This window comes from Haliotis rufescens, unplaced genomic scaffold (assembly GCF_023055435.1).
Source record: "Haliotis rufescens isolate VD_foot unplaced genomic scaffold, xgHalRufe1.0.p SCAF_118, whole genome shotgun sequence".
NCBI lineage: Eukaryota > Metazoa > Mollusca > Gastropoda > Lepetellida > Haliotidae > Haliotis > Haliotis rufescens.
Genome location: NW_025963800.1, coordinates 592,578 through 613,441, shown reverse-complemented (window position 1 = coordinate 613,441; position 20,864 = coordinate 592,578). Strand labels below are relative to the sequence as shown.

At 48.9% G+C, this 20,864-nt stretch overlaps 1 protein-coding gene across 1 annotated transcript in view; it reads left to right on the top strand.

Moving 5' to 3' along the window:
• The window catches only part of LOC124124359, a 112,271-nt gene that overhangs the window by 26,480 nt on the left and 64,927 nt on the right, over positions 1 to 20,864 (top strand). The window contains exons 13-24 of the mRNA XM_048393214.1: positions 1,599 to 1,822; positions 2,141 to 2,292; positions 4,024 to 4,174; positions 4,763 to 4,884; positions 4,999 to 5,078; positions 5,263 to 5,380; positions 7,436 to 7,559; positions 9,142 to 9,264; positions 11,453 to 11,511; positions 11,843 to 11,939; positions 14,602 to 14,698; positions 20,657 to 20,774. Coding sequence (XP_048249171.1) covers positions 1,599 to 1,822; positions 2,141 to 2,292; positions 4,024 to 4,174; positions 4,763 to 4,884; positions 4,999 to 5,078; positions 5,263 to 5,380; positions 7,436 to 7,559; positions 9,142 to 9,264; positions 11,453 to 11,511; positions 11,843 to 11,939; positions 14,602 to 14,698; positions 20,657 to 20,774 — 1,465 coding nt within the window. The remainder of the gene's footprint in view (positions 1 to 1,598; positions 1,823 to 2,140; positions 2,293 to 4,023; positions 4,175 to 4,762; positions 4,885 to 4,998; positions 5,079 to 5,262; positions 5,381 to 7,435; positions 7,560 to 9,141; positions 9,265 to 11,452; positions 11,512 to 11,842; positions 11,940 to 14,601; positions 14,699 to 20,656; positions 20,775 to 20,864) is intronic.

Sequence of the window (20,864 nt, the reverse complement as noted above, 5' to 3'; positions counted from 1 at the left end):
CATATCTGGTACATGATGACCACATATCTGGTATATGGTGACCACATATCCGGCACATGGTGACCACGGGGGCATATCTGGTACATGGTGACCACATATCTGGTATATGGTGACCACATATCCGGCACATGGTGACCAAGGGGGCATATCTGGTACATGGTGACCACATATCCGGTACATGGTGACCACAAATCTGGTACACGGTGACCACATATCCTGTACATGGTGACCACATATCCCGTACATGGTGACCACATATCCGGTACATGGTGACCACATATCCGGTACATGGTGACCACATATCCGGTACATGGTGACCACATATCCGGTACATGGTGACCACATATCCGGTACATGGTGACCACAGAGATTAGGGATTATGTGCATATACAAGGCAAGGCATATATAGGCAAGGGATTCGTGTACAGTTCTTAGCCGGTTGGCTTGTGGTACATATACAATATTGCTTTATACAAGTCGACATATATACATGAAACACTATGTGCCAGGTCAGGACATAGTGGTAGTGGTTGTTGTCCTGGTGCCCCGGAGCACCAAGCCTAACTATAGCTTGGGTAAAAGAAGTATCCTCCCAGAATAACTACAGTCAAAAACAACAAAGTTAATGGTCCCCTACCTGTCCCCTTTATCCCGACGTGGACTAGTCTTACAACATACAAATACAAATAGATGGAATGATAAAATAAATAAAAAAATTCTAGAGTCAGAAGATATCTTAAATTGGTTTATATTCATATTATATTTATCAGCAAACAACACCATGTTAATCTGTAGTATAAAATTTTAAAATTTAATTTTTACTCTCTCTCCTTCTCTCTCTATCCCCATCAATCAAACATCTCTCCTACAGTGATGTATGGACCATATGTATATATATATTACATTTTGAAGTTTGTAAATACCAGCAAGAGGGCAATCTAAGTTGGAGGAGGTGTTCCCTAATCCCGTTCTCTCCTTGTAGTCTCCCGTAACCCATTCTTGCTGTAAGAGGTGACTATGCTTGTCGTAAGAGGCGACTAACAGGATCGGGTGGTCAGGCTCGCTGACTTGGTTGATGCATGTTATCAATCTCAATTGTGTGGATCAATGCTCATGATGTCAGTCACTGGATTGCCTGGTCCAGACTCGATTATCTTACAGACCACCATCATATAGCTGGAATATTGCTGAGTGTGGCGTTAAACAACAAACAAACACTTCTTGCAACTAAATATGTTTAAGGATCCGTGAAGATCTTCAGCAACCCATGCTTGCCGTAAAAGGCGACTATGCTTGTCGTAAGAGGCGACTAACGGGATCGGGTGGTCAGGCTCGCTGACTTGGTTGATGCATGTCATCGATCTCAGTTGCTCAATGATCAATTGATCAATGCTCATGATGTCAATCACTGGATTGTCTGGATTGACACGATTATTTTACAGACCACCATCATATAGCTGGGATACACCAAACAACCAAACAAAACAAAAATATGTTTAAACTAGCAGGTTTGTCTGTTCCAAGCCAAGGACATGTACATGCTCACTGCAGTGTAAAACATATGCAAATTTTATGAAGAATGGTTGCCATGGTTACAGTCAACGCCTCCATCGGATGTACACACGACTGGGGTGACTGGGGCGTGTCTGACTCTCCCCTGGTTCAGAGTATCTGCACCCTCTGTGACCTTTGCTGTGACCTGGGGTCAGAGTGCAAGTACAACGGCATCATGGGACAGTACCTGCGGCAGTGTGAGTGCGGGACTAAAGTGACTGGCTGCAAGTCTTGTGGTATCTGTAGGAGGTGCGCCCAGCATCTGTGGGTAAGTCAGATTCAAATGGAAGAAGGGGTTCGCTGGAACACAATCGTGTACAGAGAGTTCATCAATTCATCATCTATTGCAGGTCTGAAACATTATTGTGTACAGAGAGTTCATCAATTCATCATCTATTGCAGGTCTAAAACACAATCGTGTACAGAGAGTTCATCAATTCATCATCTATTGCAGGTCTAAAACACAATTGTGTACAGAGAGTTCATCAATTCATCACCTATTGCAGGTCTAAAACACCATTATGTACAGTGAGTTCATTAATTGATCAGCACCACTCTGAGACTCTGTTAACTGTGTCCCCCACAGGCACTACGCTCCTCACTACGCCCATGTTGCGAGACGTCGTCGTTGGTGGACGATGTTGAAGCTCCATGTCATGTGGCTCTGGATGGAGTAGCTTTCAATGAGGTGGAATTCATCAACTTCAATGGAGTCAATCACGCAATATGTCTCAAGAAGTAAGTCACCAGGCACAATAATGAAAGATGTAATCGAAGTTAGATCAACATCAGATCTCAATGTTGAAACAATGTCATGCTTCAACCTTAAAATCACATTGATTTGTTGTTTTATCGGCATTCACTCAACATCAGATATCAGTGTTAAAATTTGGTTTGATATTGGTTGAATATTGGCTGCGTTGATACATACATCTCTTTTGCATTCTATAATCAGGTCAATGGACTCCCCAAGGCCGTAGTTAACTTTTTTTTGACAATGGGGGCAAATATTTGTACAAGTATCACTTGTTCCCAACTTGTATTTTCATGATTCAAATAAAACTATTTTCTATAAAAAAAATCCAGGACCCCCCCCTTCCCCGCTGGCTATGGCACTGGTCCCAGACTCAAGGTCAAGGGTTCATGAATATTATGTTTAAAGTGTATCATGGTTTATTTAGGGTGAAATGCTGCATTTCAAGAGCGTCTGATGTCACTATTAGTCTGTCAGAACCCGGGTTATCTCCATCCGCTGGACAGAGTTACCAGCCCTTAGTAGTTTCAGTTATAGCAAAATCTGGAGATCTCGTCAATCTCTGAACCAGTAAAGCCAACCAGTTTGGAGCATCACCAAACAAAGCACAAGGCAAACGGTGTCTGAACAAGAGACAGTGTTTTAGTCCCTCTTAAAAAAGAAATTACAACCTTAGAGGAACGCCTAAACATGGAAAGATTCAATGTAAAATATCAAGCCAAAGTGTCCCTCAGTTTAGTAAGTGCAATCCATCGTACAATCATATTAAGGGTAAATCATTTTTGGCACCATGACGATTTGGCACAATTTAGTCTTATTGCAAGTTCCTCGGACGGTCTCCTGGTGTCGAGTGTCCAATGTCAGTTCTTAACTCACTGAATGAAGACTGTATCTTCCCACTACATGGCGTTGACAGCACAAGGGCCGCATTATCTGACCCGTGAAGATTCCGGGATAGAATAGGTCTTCAGCAACCCATGCTTGCCGTAAAAGGTGACTATGCTTGTCGTAAAAGGCAACTAACGGGATCGGATGGTCAGGCTCTCTGACTTGGTTGATGCTTGTCATCGATCCTAATTGATTGGTTCGATGCTCATGATATTAATCACTGGATTTTGTGGTCCAGACTCGATTATGTACAGACCGCTGTCATATATAGCTGGGATATTGCTGAGCATGGCATTAAACAACAAACCAACCAACCAACCAACTGCATTATCTCCCTTGATTCACCAGACTGCTCTTCATGTCTTGTCAGCTATCTGGAGAGTCAAGAAATATTGATGACAGGATGTTCTTCAACATAACTACCTCAGATCAATCAAATTTAAACACTGAAACAACGGCATGTGCCTGCTGGGTTTGGCTTGACGCTGATCTATGTTACTGAGTCCTCCGGTTTAAATAGATTCTGAGAATCATAAGTACAATGTGAAAGAAACATTTAAGTTTTTACCTATTTATGTTTATTTTATTTGCATACACTTACTTTGCCTAAAGTATTGTAAACTATTTCTAAAAAAGAATTTTCTGCAGAACTCAGAGCTCTGAAGTACTTTTATGTAAGTCTTAGAAACACTATGGCCATGGGGAATGATTTAGTCACATAGTTCTCATTACTTTACAACGGCAACAAACATATTCCTGTCTGTTCGATTTAATTGCTAACCTTGTGAAATCATTTCTATTTGCACAATTCCTCCTGACTATTGCAGACATGGAGATTCCTCTGAGGATTTGATCCAGGTGTTGCCCGGCGCGGCACACATGACCAAGTGGAACGACATTGCCCGCAACAAAAAAAACGTCAAGACCCATCAGGTGCTGGTGGGAGACCGAGTGAAAATCTCATTGCATCACATTCAGGTAATGTATTGAAGAGTCGTTGTTGTACTGCAGGTAGATGTGGTTGTGTTGGAGTCAGTTGTCCAGAAGATCTTAGAATTCTATTGTCGGAGTCAGTTGTCCAGTAGTTTTTATAATTCTGTTGTTGCAATCAGTTGTCCAGAAGATGTTAAACTTCTGTTTTTGGAGTCAGTTGTCCAGTATATATAATATTTCTAATGTTTCAACCGATTGTCCAGGAGAAATTCTAATTCTAATATTGGATTCAGTTGTCCAGTAAATATTATAATTCCAATGTTAGATTAAGTTGTCATGTAGATATTATAATTCTAATGTTTGAGCCAGTTGTCCAGTAGATATTATAATTCTAATGTTTGAGCCAGTTGTCCAGTAGATATTTTAATTCTAATATTGGAGTCAGTTGTCAAATAGATATAATAATTCCAATGTTTGAATCAGTTGCCCAGTAGATATTATTATTCCAATGTTGGAGTCAGTTGTCCAGTAGATATTTGTTATTCCAATGTTGGAGTCAGTTGTTAAGTAGATATTATGATTCCAATGTTAGAGAGAGCAGGTGACATCATGATTTTGATGCTCCTGTTCCAGAAGCACGAGTCTCAGCAGCAGGAAGAGGGGCAGGATGAGGAGGCCATCTTGGACATCCATCCGGTCTACCATGCACTGACCTGCCACGGTGTGCGTGTCTGCCACGACACAGGAGTAGTTTGGTAGGGAATCTCCACCGCCTTGCGGCACCATTAATTATTCGAGGTCAAACTATTTGCTAACTAATCACCAAACAAATCTTGTATATTTAAGAAAGCTGTATGTTTCTGCTTCAGCTATGACAGCTCTAATGGAAAAGTGGGACAGTTTGTTTCCTCCAAACCTCTCAGCCTGGACTGTAATTCCTTCTCTATAAGTAAGTTCTCAAATACAATAAAACATGGGATAGATCTTTACTGTAACACATTGACCATATATAGCCTATGGTCAATAGAAATTGATTATTGACAAGGACATGTTGTATAAATTTTTTACTTTTCTCTTGCACATGGTTCATTTCAATCATTTACCACTATTTCTCATGTTACATTCAATGGCAGGAATTCTGAATCCTGGTAAGAAATGCAGCATATCCATTGGCCTTGTTGGGAAGTACTACAAGAAAACCGTGATGCCTGGCATGGAGGCCGTGTCGGCAGCCTACTCTGCTGAAGGACTGTGAGTCAACCTCCTGTGTTGCATCTCTGGTGGGACCGGTGAAGGGGGAACAGGGGGTGGGGTGACAGGGGTGGGGTGATAGGGGTAGGGTGACAGTGGGATGGGTGACAATGGGTGGGGTGATGGGGTAGGATGACAGTGGGAAGGGTGATGCGGTAGGGTGACAGTGGGTGGAGTCACACTGGGAAGGATGACAGTGGGTGGGGTGACAGTGGGTGGGGTGACAGTGGGAAGGGTGACAGTGGGTGGGGTGACAGTGGGCGGAGTGACAGTGGGTAGGGTGACAGTGGGTTGGGTGATGGGGTAGGGTGACAGTGGGTGGAGTGACGGGGTAGGGTGACAGTGGGTGGGGTAACAGTGGGAAGGGTGACAGTGGGTGGAGTGACAGTGGGAAGGGTGACAGTGGGTGGGGTGACAGTGGGCGGAGTGACAGTGGGTAGGGTGACAGTGGGTGGGGTGACAGTTGGAAGGGTGACAGTGGGTGGGGTGACAGTGGGTGGGGTGACAGTGGGAAGGGTGACAGTGGGAAGGGTGACAGTGGGTGGGGTGACAGTGGGTGGGGTGACAGTGGGAAGGGTGACAGTGGGTGGAGTGACAGTGGGAAGGGTGACAGTGGGTGGAGTGACAGTGGGAAGGGTGACAGTGGGTAGGGTGACAGTGGGTGGAGTGACAGTGGGAAGGGTGACAGTTGGTGGGGTGACAGGGGGTAGGGTGACAGTGGGAAGGGTGACAGTGGGTGGAGTGACAGTGGGAAGGGGGACAGTGGGTGGAGTGACAGTGGGTAGGGTGACAGTGGGAAGGGTGACCGTGGGGGGGGTGACAGTGGGTGGGGTGACAGGATGGTAGGGTGACAGTGGGTAGGGTGACAGGGGGTAGGGTGACAGGGGGTGGAGTGACAGTGGGTAGGGTGACAGTGGGTGGGGTGACCGTGGGTGGGGTGACAGTGGGTGGGGTGACCGTGGGTGGGGTGACAGGAGGGTAGGGTGACAGGGGGTGGAGTGACAGTGGGTAGGGTGACAGTGGGTGGGGTGATTGTGGGTGGGGTGACAGTGGGTGGGGTGACAGTGGGTGGGGTGACAGGGGGTCGGGTGACAGGGGGTGGAGTGACAGTGGGTAGGGTGACAGTGGGTGAGGTGATTGTGGGTGGGGTGACAGTGGGTGGGGTGACAGTGGGTGGGGTGACAGGAGGGTAGGGTGACAGTGGGTAGGGTGACGGGGGGTAGGGTGACAGGGGGTCGGGTGACAGGGGGTAGGGTGATGGGGTGGAGTGACGGGGTAGGGTGACAGTGGGTGGGTTGACAGTGGGTGGGTTGACAGTGGGTGGGGTGACAGTGGGTGGGTTGACAGTGGTTAGGGTGACAGTGGGTAGGGTGACAGTGGGTGGGGTGACAGTGGTTAGGGTGAGAGTGGGTAGGGTGACAGTGGGAAGGGTGACAGTGGGTTGGGTGACCATGGGTGGCGTGACAGGGGGTAGGGTGACAGTGGGAAGGGGGACAGTGGGAAGGGGGACAGTGGGTGGGGTGACAGTGGGATGGGTGACAGTGGGTGGAGTGGAAGTAGGAAGGGTGACAGTGGGAGGGGTGACAGTGGATGGGGTGACAGTGGGAAGGGTGACAGTGGGTGGGGTGACAGTGGGATGGGTGAAAGGGGGTAGGGTGACAGTGGGTGGGGTGACAGGGGGTAGGATGACAGTGGGAGGGCTAACAGGGGAGGGGGGAGAGGGGGAGAGGTGATGATGAGTGGGGTGACAGGGGAGGGGGACAGTGGGTAACGGGATAGGGGGATAGGGGAGGGGGAACAGTGGATAGGGTAGGGTGACAGGGAGATTTGAGACTGGCAGGGATGACAACTGGAATGGTGGATAATGGCAGAGGGTGATGCGGAAAGGAGTGATGGGCAGATGGGTGAGGGTGAAAGAGGTGAAGGGGAGTTAAGTGGGATAGAGGAAGGCAAGCGAAATAGGGGAAGCAGAGGGAGAAATGGGTCAAAGTTGTTTCATAAATGCAACACTGGTGACAATAGTTTAAAAGGTTTCTTGGTTTCCATTGTTCGCAGGGTATGTGTGTCAAGTCCAGGAAAAAAGGAAATAAAAGCAGACAAAGCTCTTGAGGGACAGACCCTTTCCTGTTCCTTTGACATAGAGGAGCAGGTGGTCACCTTCTGTATAGACAACAAACAGGTGGGTACAGCACACAGTCACCTTCTGTATAGACAACAAACAGGTGGGTACAGCACACTGTCACCTTCTGTATAGACAACAAACATGTGGGTACAGCACACAGTCACCTTCTGTATAGACAACAAACATGTGGGTACAGCACACGGTCACCTTCTGTATAGACAACAAACAGGTGGGTACAGCACACAGTCACCTTCTGTATAGACAACAAACAGGTGGGTACAGCACACGGTCACCTTCTGTATAGACAACAAACAGGTGGGTACAGCACACAGTCACCTTCTGTATAGACAACAAACAGGCGGGTACAGCACACAGTCACCTGTATAGACAACAAACAGGTGGGTACAGCACACAGTCACCTTCTGTATAGACAACAAACAGGTGGGTACAGCACACAGTCACCTTCTGTATAGACAACAAACAGGTGGGCACAGCACACAGTCACCTTCTGTATAGACAACAAACAGGTGGGTACAGCACACAGTCACCTTCTGTATAGACAACAAACAGGTGGGTACAGCACACAGTCACCTTCTGTATAGACAACAAACAGGCGGGTACAGCACACGGTCACCTTCTGTATAGACAACAAACAGGTGGGTACAGCACACGGTCACCTTCTGTAAGGACAACAAACAGGTGGGTACAGCACACGGTCACCTTCTATATAGACAACAAACAGGTGGGTACAGCACACGGTCACCTTCTTTAAGGACAACAAACAGGTGGGTACAGCACTTAGTCACCTTCTGTATAGACAACAAACAGGTGGGTACAGCACACGGTCACCTTCTGTAAGGACAACAAACAGGTGGGTACAGCACTTAGTCACCTTCTGTATAGACAACAAACAGGTGGGTACAGCACACGGTCACCTTCTGTATAGACAACAAACAGGTGGGTACAGCACACGGTCAACTTCTGTATAGACAACAAACAGGTGGGTACAGCACACGGTCACCTTCTGTATAGACAACAAACATGTGGGTACAGCACACGGTCACCTTCTGTAAGGACAACAAACAGGTGGGTACAGCACACAGTCACCTTCTGTATAGACAACAAACAGGCGGGTACAGCACACAGTCAACTTCTGTATAGACAACAAACAGGTGGGTACAGCACACGGTCACCTTCTGTAAGGACAACAAACAGGTGGGTACAGCACACAGTCACCTTCTGTATAGACAACAAACAGGCGGGTACAGCACACGGTCACCTGTATACACAACAAACAGGCGGGTACAGCACACAGTCACCTTCTGTATAGACAACAAACAGGTGGGTACAGCACACAGTCACCTTCTGTATAGACAACAAACAGGTGGGCACAGCACACGGTCACCTTTAGTAATTGACCACAATGTAGCATATTTTTTACCCATGTTGCTTGGTAACATCAAGTTAATGTTGTAGCTGGGTAACATCAGGTTACTACATTCAATTGGTAACGTCAATTTTTTTTGTCACTTGGTAACATGACACTTGTCGCCAGGTAACAGTAGGTTTCTTTTTGTCGCCGCATACAATAAGGTTACTTTTTGTTGCCAGGTAACGTCATGTTATTTCCTGTTGGCAGGTTCACAAGACTGACCAGGTCCAGGTTCCACCCGGTGGCTTTCTGCCTGTTGTGGCTCTCAAAACTGAGGGTGAGGCGGTCAAGCTGCTTGACCTTGACCCCTGGATGCTGAGACAAGGGGAGGTAAGTTATCGGACACTGGGGAGTAAGTTCACCATTGCAGAAGGTCAATCCCTTTTGCTGAAGGGCGGTGGGGAGACCTAGCTCTTAAAGCATTTGCTCATCATTCCAAGTGCATGGGTTTAATTCCACAATTGGAAAGTGATGCCAAATTCTGGTGTCCCCCACCATGATATTGCTAAAATATTGCTGACATAGATGTAAAACACCTGTTCTTCATAGGAAATGCACCTGTACAAATACACCTGTTTCAATGTACTTGTTAATAGAAAATATTGCACTCATAATTTACCATACCAAAACACTTCAAATAAACTACAGAATGAAAACAGAATGCTAACAGACTTTGATAAATGATGCATTAACTGGCTTGATGATTCGAAGAATAAATACATGTTGACCAGAATGTTCAACTTGACAGTTGGGCCAGCTTGAAATGTTACCCCTCCCAATATTAAGATCACTGGCATTTGGCTAGCAGGCAGGCAGCTGTTTCTAACACTGATACCTGTACCTCTCGTGGTGATGTGAATAGTGATGGCACACTCTTTATCTTAGTGATGTGAATAGTGATGGGGTCGGTCTTTATCATGGTGATGTCAGTAGTGATGGGGCACTCATTATCATGGTGATGTCAGTAGTGATGGGGTCGGTCTTTATCATGGTGATGTCAGTAGTGATGGGGTCGGTCTTTATCATGGTGATGTCAGTAGTGATGGGGTCGGTCTTTATCATGGTGATGTCAGTAGTGATGGGGCACTCTTTATCATGGTGATGTCAGTAGTGATGGGGCACTCATTATCATGGTGATGTCAGTAGTGATGGGGTCGGTCTTTATCATGGTGTTGTCAGTAGTGATGGGGTCGGTCTTTATCATGGTGATGTCAGTAGTGATGGGGCACTCATTATCATGGTGATGTCAGTAGTGATGGGGTCGGTCTTTATCATGGTGTTGTCAGTAGTGATGGGGTCGGTCTTTATCATGGTGTTGTCAGTAGTGATGGGGTCGGTCTTTATCATGGTGATGTCAGTAGTGATGGGGTCGGTCTTTATCATGGTGATGTCAGTAGTGATGGGGCACTCATTATCATGGTGATGTCAGTAGTGATGGGGTCGGTCTTTATCATGGTGATGTCAGTAGTGATGGGGCACTCATTATCATGGTGATGTCAGTAGTGATGGGGCACTCATTATCATGGTGATGTCAGTAGTGATGGGGTCGGTCTTTATCATGGTGTTGTCAGTAGTGATGGGGTCGGTCTTTATCATGGTGTTGTCAGTAGTGATGGGGTCGGTCTTTATCATGGTGATGTCAGTAGTGATGGGGTCGGTCTTTATCATGGTGATGTCAGTAGTGATGGGGCACTCATTATCATGCTGATGTCAGTAGTGATGGGGTCGGTCTTTATCATGGTGTTGTCAGTAGTGATGGGGTCGGTCTTTATCATGGTGATGTCAGTAGTGATGGGGCACTCATTATCATGGTGATGTCAGTAGTGATGGGGTCGGTCTTTATCATGGTGATGTCAGTAGTGATGGGGTCGGTCTTTATCATGGTAATGTCAGTAGTGATGGGGTCGGTCTTATCATGGTAATGTCAATACTGATGGGGTCGGTCTTTATCATGGTGATGTCAGTAGTGATGGGGCACTCTTTATCATGGTGATGTCAATAGTGATGGGGTCGGTCTTTATCATGGTGATGTCAATAGTGATGGGGCACTCTTTATCATGGTGATGTCAGTAGTGATGGGGTCGGTCTTTATCATGGTGATGTCAATAGTGATGGGGCACTCTTTATCATGGTGATGTCAGTAGTGATGGGGCACTCTTTATCATGGTGATGTCAATAGTGATAGGGTCGGTCTTTAGCATGGTGATGTCAATAGTGATGGGGTCGGTCTTTATCATGGTGATGTCAGTAGTGATGGGATCGGTCTTTATCATGGTGATGTCAATAGTGATGGTGTCGGTCTTTATCATGGTGATGTCAATAGTGATGGGGCACTCTTTATCATGGTGATGTCAATAGTGATGGGGTCGGTCTTTAGCATGGTGATGTCAGTAGTGATGGGGTTTGTCTTTATCATGGTGATCATTTTTGGTTGTGAGCCTGTGTGACAATGTAGTCGTCTTGTTGGCCTCACACATCTGTCTGACTGACACACTCATCCATCACCTTCCTGTTGCAGACCCCCACCACCGACTCCCAGGCCTTTGATACATATAAGTATGGCAACTTGTGGATCAGGTAGGCAACTTGTGGATCAGGTAGGCAACTTGTGGATCAGGTAGGTAACATGTGGATCAGGTAGGCAACATGTGGATCAGGTAGGCAACTTGTGGATCAGGTAGTTAACTTGTGGATCAGGTAGGTAACATGTGGATCAGGAGGCAACATGTGGATCAGGTAGGCAACATGTGAATCAGGTAGGCAACTTGTGTCCATCTGTCTGTGTGTCCAACAAACAACCTTATTTACCCTGTACATCTGTCTGTGTGTCCAACAAACAACAATATTTACCCTGTACATCTGTGTGTCCAACAAACAACCATATTTACCCTGTACATCTGTCTGTCAGTCCAGGTCACAGGCTGTGCATCCAGAAGACACAGACAAACATGTTTGGAGGCTGGATCATCCTGCACAACCCCAGCAATGACCTCATAGGATACGTGGTGAGTTGTGTTTGGCAGTAATGACCTCATAGGATATGTGGTGAGTTGTCTTTGACAGTAATGACCTCATAGGATATGTGGTGAGTTGTCTTTGACAGCAATGACCTCATAGGATACGTGGTGAGTTGTGTTTGGCAGTAATGACCTCATAGGATATGTGGTGAGTTGTCTTTGACAGTAATGACCTCATAGGATATGTGCTGAGTTGTCACTGACAGCAATGACCTCATAGGATATGTGGTGAGTTGTGTTGGCAGTAATGACCTCATAGGATATGTGGTGAGTTGTCTTTGACAGCAATGACCTCATAGGATACGTGGTAAGTTGTGTTTGGCAGTAATGACCTCATAGGATATGTGGTGAGTTGTCTTTGACAGTAATGACCTCATAGGATATGTGCTGAAATGTCACTGACAGCAATGACCTCATAGGATATGTGGTGAGTTGTGTTTGGCAGTAATGACCTCATAGGATATGTGGTGAGTTGTCTTTGACAGTAATGACCTCATAGGATATGTGGTGAGTTGTCACTGACAGCAATGACCTCATAGGATATGTGGTGAGTTGTGTTTGGCAGAAATGACCTCATAGGATATGTGGTGAGTTGTCACTGACAGCAATGACCTCATAGGATACGTGGTGAGTTGCCTTGACATTAATGGCCTCATAGGATATGTGGTGAGTGAGTGAGTGAGTATGGTTTTACGCCGCTTTTAGCAATATTCCAGCAATATCACGGCGGGGGTCACCAGAAATGGGCTTCACACATTGTACCCCTGTCAGGAATCGAACCCAGGTCTTCGGCGTGACGAGGGAACGCTTTAACCACTTGGCTACCCGACCGCCCCCGGATATGTGGTGAGTTGTCTTTGACAGTAATGACTCATAGGATACGTGGTGAGTTGTCACTGACAGCAATGACCTCATAGGATACGTGGTGAGTTGCCTTGACAGTAATGACCTTACAGGATATGCGGTGAGTTGTCACTGACAGCAATGACTCATAGGATATGAGGTGAGTTGTCACTGACAGCAATGACCTCATAGGATACGTGGTGAGTTGCCTTGACAGTAATGGCCTCATAGGATACATGGTGAGTTGTCACTGACAGTAATGACTCATAGGATACGTGGTGAGATGTCACTGACAGCAATGACCTCATATGATATTTTGCGAGTTGTCACTGACAGCAATGACCTCTTAGGATATGTGGTGAGTTGTCACTGACAGCAATGACCTCATAGGATACGTGGTGAGATGTCACTGACAGCAATGACCTCATATGATATTTTGCGAGTTGTCACTGACAGCAATGACCTCTTAGGATATGTGGTGAGTTGTCACTGACAGCAATGACCTCTTAGGATGTTTTGCGAGTTGTCACTGACAGCAATGACCTCTTAGGATACGTGGCGAGTTGTCTTTGACAGCAATGGCCTCATGGGATATGTGGTGAGTTGTCACTGACAGTAATGACTCATAGGATACGTGGTGAGTCGCCTTGACAGTAATGGCCTCATAGGATATGTGGTGAGTTGTCACTGACAGCAATGACCTCATATGATATTTTGCAAGTTGTCACTGACAGCAATGACCTCATAGGATACCAGGTGAGTTGCCTTGACAGTAATGACCTCATAGCATTCATGGTGAGTTCTCACTGACAGTAATGACCTCATAGGATACCAGGTGAGTTGCCTTGACAGAAATGACCTCATAGGATACATGGTGAGTTGTCACTGACAGCAATGACCTCATATGATATTTTGCGAGTTGTCACTGACAGCAATGACCTCATAGGATATGTGGTGAGTTGTCACTGACAGCAATGACCTCTTAGGATATGTGGTGAGTTGTCACTGACAGCAATGACCTCTTAGGATATGTGGTGAGTTGTCACTGACAGCAATGACCTCATAGGATATGTGGTGAGTTGTCACTGACAGCAATGACCTCTTAGGATGTTTTGCGAGTTGTCACTGACAGCAATGACCTCATAGGATACTTGGTGAGTTGTCTTTGACAGCAATGGCCTCATGGGATATGTGGTGAGTTGTCACTGACAGCAATGACTCATAGGATACGTGGTGAGTTGCCTTGACAGTAATGGCCTCATAGGATATGTGGTGAGTTGTCACTGACAGCAATGACCTCATAGGATACCAGGTGAGTTGCCTTGACAGTAATGACCTCATAGCATTCATGGTGAGTTCTCACTGACAGTAATTACCTCATAGGATACCAGGTGAGTTGCCTTGACAGTAATGACCTCATAGGATACATGGTGAGTTGTCACTGACAGAAATGACCTCATATGATATATTGCGAGTTGTCACTGACAGCAATGACCTCATAGGATATGTGTGGTTGTCACTGACAGAATTGACCTCATAGGATGTGTGGTGAGTTGTCTTTGACAGCAATGACCTCATAGGATATGTGGTGAGTTGTCTTTGACAGCAATGACCTCTTAGGATATGTGGTGAGTTGTCACTGACAGCAATGACCTCTTAGGATATGTGGTGAGCCACAACTGTTGATGTTAACATGCAGAGTTAAATCTTGCATAGTTTCAGCTACACAATATTGCTGTGACAACATTCCTTGTGTGTTACATCTGTGTTCAGATACTTGATGTCCCTGTAATGTTTTTGTGTTAAGATCACCACTGAGCCAATGTCCATGGAGTTTATCAATCAACTGGAGCCTGACAAGACCAAGCCTATCAGGATCAGCGCTGGCGCTTCTGGCAGCTTCAGTATGTAGACAAACACTGCTGTCTCCTACCACTGTCACCATTGTCTCCTCCCAGTGTCTCCTCCCACTCTCCTCCCACTGTCTCCCCCATTGTCTCCCCATTGTCTCCCCACTGTCTCCTGCCACTCTCCTCCCACTGTCTCCTCCCACTGTCTCCTCCCACTGTCTCCCCCATTGTCTCCTCATTGTCTCCCCACTGTCTCCCCCATTGTCTCCTCCCACTGTCTCCCCCATTGTCTCCCCATTGTCTCCTTCCACTGTCTCCCCCATTGTCTCCTCACACTGTCTCCTGCCACTCTCCTCCCACTGTCTCCCCCATTGTATTCCCATTGTCTCCCCACTGTCTCCCCCATTGTCTCCTCACACTGTCTCCTGCCACTCTCCTCCCGCTGTCTCCCCCCACTGTCTCCCCAATTGTCTCCTCCCACTGTCTCCCCCATTGTCTCCTCCCACTGTCTCCCCCATTGTCTCCCCACTGTCTCCCCCATTGTCTCCTCCCACTGTCTCCCCCATTGTCTCCCAATTGTCTCATTCCACTGTCTCCCCCATTGTCTCCTCACACTGTCTCCTGCCACTCTCCTCCCACTGTCTCCCCCATTGTATTCCCATTGTCTCCTCATTGTCTCCCCACTGTCTCCCCCATTGTCTCCTCCCACTGTCTCCCCCATTGTCTCCCCATTGTCTCCTTCCACTGTCTCCCCCATTGTCTCCTCACACTGTCTCCTGCCACTCTCCTCCCACTGTCTCCCCCCACTGTCTCCCCAATTGTCTCCTCCCACTGTCTCCCCCATTGTCTCCCCACTGTCCTCCCACTGTCTCCCCCATTGTCTCCCCACTGTCTCCTCCAACTGTCTCCCCCCACTGTCTCCCCCATTGTCTCCTCCCACTGTCTCCCCCATTGTCTCCCCACTGTCTCCTCCAACTGTCTCCCCCCACTGTCTCCCCCCATTGTCTCCTCCCACTGTCTCCCCCCACTGTCTCCCCCATTGTCTCCTCCCACTGTCTCCTCCCACTGTCTCCCCAACTCCCCTCCTACTGTCTCACCATTGTCTCACCATTGTCTCCTCCTACTGTCTCCCAAACTCCCATCCCACTGTCTCACCATTGACTCCTCCCACTGTCCCGCCACTCTCCTCCCACTGTCTCACCATTGTCTCCTCCCACTGTCTCCCCACTCTCCTCCCCCTGTCTACCCCACTGTCTTCTCACTGTCTCCCCAATATCTCCCTATTGTCTCCTCCCACTGTCTCCCCCATTGTCTCCTTCCACTGTCTCCTCCCACTGTCTCACCATTGTCTCCTCCCACTGTCTCCCCAACTCCCCTCCCACTGTCTCACCACTGTGTCCTCCCACTGTCACCCCAACTCCCCTCCCACTGTCTCACCATTGTCTCCTCCCACTGTCTCCCCAACTCCCCTCCCACTGTCTCACCATTCTCTCCTCCCACTGTCTCCCCAACTCCCTTCCCACTGTCTCACCATTGTCTCCTCCCACTGTCTCCCAAACTCCCCTCCCACTGTCTCACCATTGTCTCCTCCCACTGTCTCCCAAACTCCCCTCCCACTGTCTTACCACTGTCTCCTCCAACTGTCTCCTGCCACTCTCCTCCCACTGTCTCCTCCCACTGTCTCCCTATTGTTTCCTCCCACTGTCTCCCCGAAAGTCTCCTCCCATTGTCTCCTCCCACTGTCTCTTCCCAATCTCCTTCCACTGTGTCTTTCCACTGTCTCTACCATTGTCTCCCTATTGTCTCCCCACTGTCTCCCTATTGTCCCCCCACTGTCCTCCCACTGTCTCCCCCATTGTCTCCTCCCACTGTCTCCCCAACTCCCCTCCACTGTCTCACCATTGTCTCCTCCCACTGTCTCCCCAACTCCCCTCCCACTGTCTCACCATTGTCTCCTCCCACTGTCTCCCCAACTCCCCTCCCACTGTCTCACCATTGTCTCCTCCCACTGTCTCCCAAACTCCCCTCCCAATGTCTCACCATTGTCTCCTCCCACTGTCTCCCAAACTCCCCTCCCACTGGCTCACCATTGTCTCCTCCCACTGTCTCCCCAACTCCCCTCCCACTGTCTCACCATTGTCTCCTCCCACTGTCTCCCAAACTCCCCTCCCACTGTCTCACCATTGTCTCTTCCCACTGTCTCCCAAAACTCCCCTCCCACTGTCTTACCACTGTCTCCTCCAATTGTCTCCTGCCACTCTCCTCCCATTGTCTCCCTATTGTCCCCCCACTGTCCTCCGACTGTCTCCCCCATTGTCTCCCTATTGTCTCCTCCCACTGTCTCCCCGAAAGTCCCCCCCATTGTCTCCTCCCACTGTCTCTTCCCAATCTCCTTCCACTGTGTCCTCCCACTGTCTCCCCCATTGTCTCCTCCCACTGTCTCCCTATTGTCTCCCCACTGTCCTCCCACTGTCTCTTCCCAATCTCCTTCCACTGTGTCCCCCATTGTCTCCCTATTGTCTCCCCACTGTCCTCCCACTGTCTCCCTATTGTCCCCCCACTGTCCTCCGACTGTCTCTTCCCAATCTCCTTCCACTTTGTCTTTCCACTGTCTCCCCCATTGTCTCCTCCCACTGTCTCCCTATTGTCCCCCCACTGTCCTCCGACTGTCTCCCCCATTGTCTCCTCCCACTGTCTCTTCCCAATCTCCTTCCACTGTGTCCTTCCACTGTCTCCCCCATTGTCTCCCTATTGTCTCCCCACTGTCCTCCCACTATCTCCCTATTGTCCCCCCACTGTCCTCCGACTGTCTCTTCCCAATCTCCTTCCACTCTGTCTTTCCACTGTCTCCCCCATTGTCTCCTCCCACTGTCTCCCTATTGTCCCCCCACTGTCCTCCGACTGTCTCCCCCATTGTCTCCTCCCACTGATTCTTCCCAATCTCCTTCCACTGTGTCCTTCCACTGTCTCCCCCATTGTCTCCCTATTGTCTCCCCACTGTCCTCCCACTGTCTCCCTATTGTCCCCCCACTGTCCTCCGACTGTCTCTTCCCAATCTCCTTCCACTTTGTCTTTCCACTGTCTCCCCCATTGTCTCCTCCCACTGTCTCCCTATTGTCCCCCCACTGTCCTCCGACTGTCTCCCCCATTGTCTCCTCCCACTGTCTCTTCCCAATCTCCTTCCACTGTGTCCTTCCACTGTCTCCCCCATTGTCTCCCTATTGTCTCCCCATTGTCCTCCCACTGTCTCCCTATTGTCCCCCCACTGTCCTCCGACTGTCTCTTCCCAATCTCCTTCCACTTTGTCTTTCCACTGTCTCCCCCATTGTCTCCTCCCACTGTCTCCCTATTGTCCCCCGCCTGTCCTCCGACTGTCTCCCCCATTGTCTCCTCCCACTGTCTCTTCCCAATCTCCTTCCACTGTGTCCTTCCACTGTCTCCCCCATTGTCTCCCCATTGTCTCCTCCCACTGTCTCCCTATTGTCCCCCCACTGTCCTCCGACTGTCTCCCCCATTGTCTCCTCCCACTGTCTCTTCCCAATCTCCTTCCACTGTGTCCTTCCACTGTCTCCCCCATTGTCTCCCTATTGTCTCCCCACTGTCCTCCCACTGTCTCCCTATTGTCCCCCCACTGTCCTCCCACTGTCTCCCCCATTGTCTCCTCCCACTGTCTCTTCCCAATCTCCTTCCACTGTGTCCTTCCACTGTCTCCCCCATTGTCTCCCTATTGTCATCCCACTGTCCTCCCACTGTCTCCCTATTGTCCCCCCACTGTCCTCCGACTGTCTCTTCCCAATCTCCTTTCACTTTGTCTTTCCACTGTCTCCCCCATTGTCTCCTCCAACTGTCTCCCTATTGTCCCCCCACTGTCCTCCGACTGTCTCCCCCATTGTCTCCTCCCACTGTCTCTTCCCAATCTCCTTCCACTGTGTCCTTCCACTGTCTCCCCCATTGTCTCCCTATTGTCTCCCCACTGTCCTCCCACTGTCTCCCTATTGTCCCCCCACTGTCCTCCGACTGTCTCTTCCCAATCTCCTTCCACTTTGTCTTTCCACTGTCTCCCCCATTGTCTCCTCCCACTGTCTCCCTATTGTCCCCCACTGTCCTCCGACTGTCTCCCCCATTGTCTCCTCCCACTGTCTCTTCCCAATCTCCTTCCACTGTGTCCTCCCACTGTCTCCCCCATTGTCTCCCTATTGTCTCCTCCCATTGTCTCCTCCCACTGTCTCCCTATTGTCCCCCCACTGTCCTCCGACTGTCTCCCCCATTGTCTCCTCCCACTGTCTCTTCCCAATCTCCTTCCACTGTGTCCTTCCACTGTCTCCCCCATTGTCTCCCCATTGTCTCCTTCCACTGTCTCCCTATTGTCCCCCCACTGTCCTCCGACTGTCTCCCCCATTGTCTCCTCCCACTGTCTCTTCCCAATCTCCTTCCACTTTGTCTTTCCACTGTCTCCCCCATTGTCTCCTCCCACTGTCTCCCTATTGTCTCCCCACTGTCCTCCCACTGTTTCTTCCCAATCTCCTTCCACTTTGTCCTCCCACTGTCCCCCCCATTGTCTCCCTATTGTCTCCCCACTATCCTCCCACTGTCTCCCCCATTGTCTCCCTATTGTCTCCTCCCACTGTCTTCCCACTGTCTTCCTATTGTCTCCTCCCACTGTCTCCCCCATTGTCTCCTCCCACTGTCTTCTCCCACTGTCTTCCTATTGTCTCTTCCCACTGTCTTCCTATTGTCTCCTCCCCCTGTCTTCTCCACTGTCTCCCCCATTGTCTCCTCCCACTGTCTCTTCCCAATCTCCTTCCACTGTGTCCTTCCACTGTCTCCCCCATTGTCTCCCCATTGTCTCATCCCACTGTCTCCCCACTGTCCTCCCACTGTTTCTTCCCAATCTCCTTCCACTTTGTCCTCCCACTGTCCCCCCCCTTGTCTCCCTATTGTCTCCCCACTATCCTCCCACTGTCTCCCCCATTGTCTCCCTATTGTCTCCTCCCATTGTCTCCTCCCACTGTCTCCCTATTGTCCCCCCACTGTCCTCCGACTGTCTCCCCCATTGTCTCCTCCCACTGTCTCTTCCCAATCTCCTTCCACTGTGTCCTTCCACTGTCTCCCCCATTGTCTCCCCATTGTCTCCTTCCACTGTCTCCCTATTGTCCCCCCACTGTCCTCCGACTGTCTCCCCCATTGTCTCCTCCCACTGTCTCTTCCCAATCTCCTTCCACTTTGTCTTTCCACTGTCTCCCCCATTGTCTCCTCCCACTGTCTCCCTATTGTCTCCCCACTGTCCTCCCACTGTTTCTTCCCAATCTCCTTCCACTTTGTCCTCCCACTGTCCCCCCCATTGTCTCCCTATTGTCTCCCCACTATCCTCCCACTGTCTCCCCCATTGTCTCCCTATTGTCTCCTCCCACTGTCTTCCCACTGTCTTCCTATTGTCTCTTCCCACTGTCTTCCTATTGTCTCCTCCCCCTGTCTTCTCCACTGTCTCCCCCATTGTCTCCTCCCACTGTCTCCCTATTGTCTCCCCACTATTTCCCCACTCCTCCCACTGTCTACCCCACTGTTTTACCACTGTCTTCCTATTGTCTCCTCCCACTGTCACCCCCATTGTCTCCTCCAACTGTCTTCCCACTGTCTCCCCCACTGTCTTCTCCCACTGTCTCCCCCATTGTCTCCTCCCACTGTCTCCCCCATTGTCTCCTCCCACTGTCCTCCCACTGTCTTCCTATTGTCTCCTCCCACTGTCTCCCCCATTGTCTCCTCCCACTGTCTTCCCACTGTCTTCTCCCACTGTCTTCTCCCACTGTCTTCCCACTGTCTCCCCCACTATCTCCCCACTGTCTTCCCACTGTCTCCCTATTGTCTCCCTTTTGTCTCCCCCACTGTCTTCCCACTGTCTTCCCCACTGTCTCCCCCACTGTCTTCCCACTGTCTTGCCTCCGTCCTCCTATTGACTCCCCAGTGGTGGGAGAGAGAGATGATGTACTGAGTGGTGCTGTGTTGATGTTGCAGGTAAAGTGACCAGCATGGAAGTCATCTGGTTTACTTTGGACTCGGGGAAGAAGTATACAGCAACAGAAATAAAGAAATATCTCTCTACCTTGACCTCAGAGAGTTATCATGGACACTTGTGAGTATATATGTATCTCAGAGAGTTATCATGGACACTTGTGAGTAGATATGTATCTCAGAGAGTTATCATGGACACTTGTGAGTATAT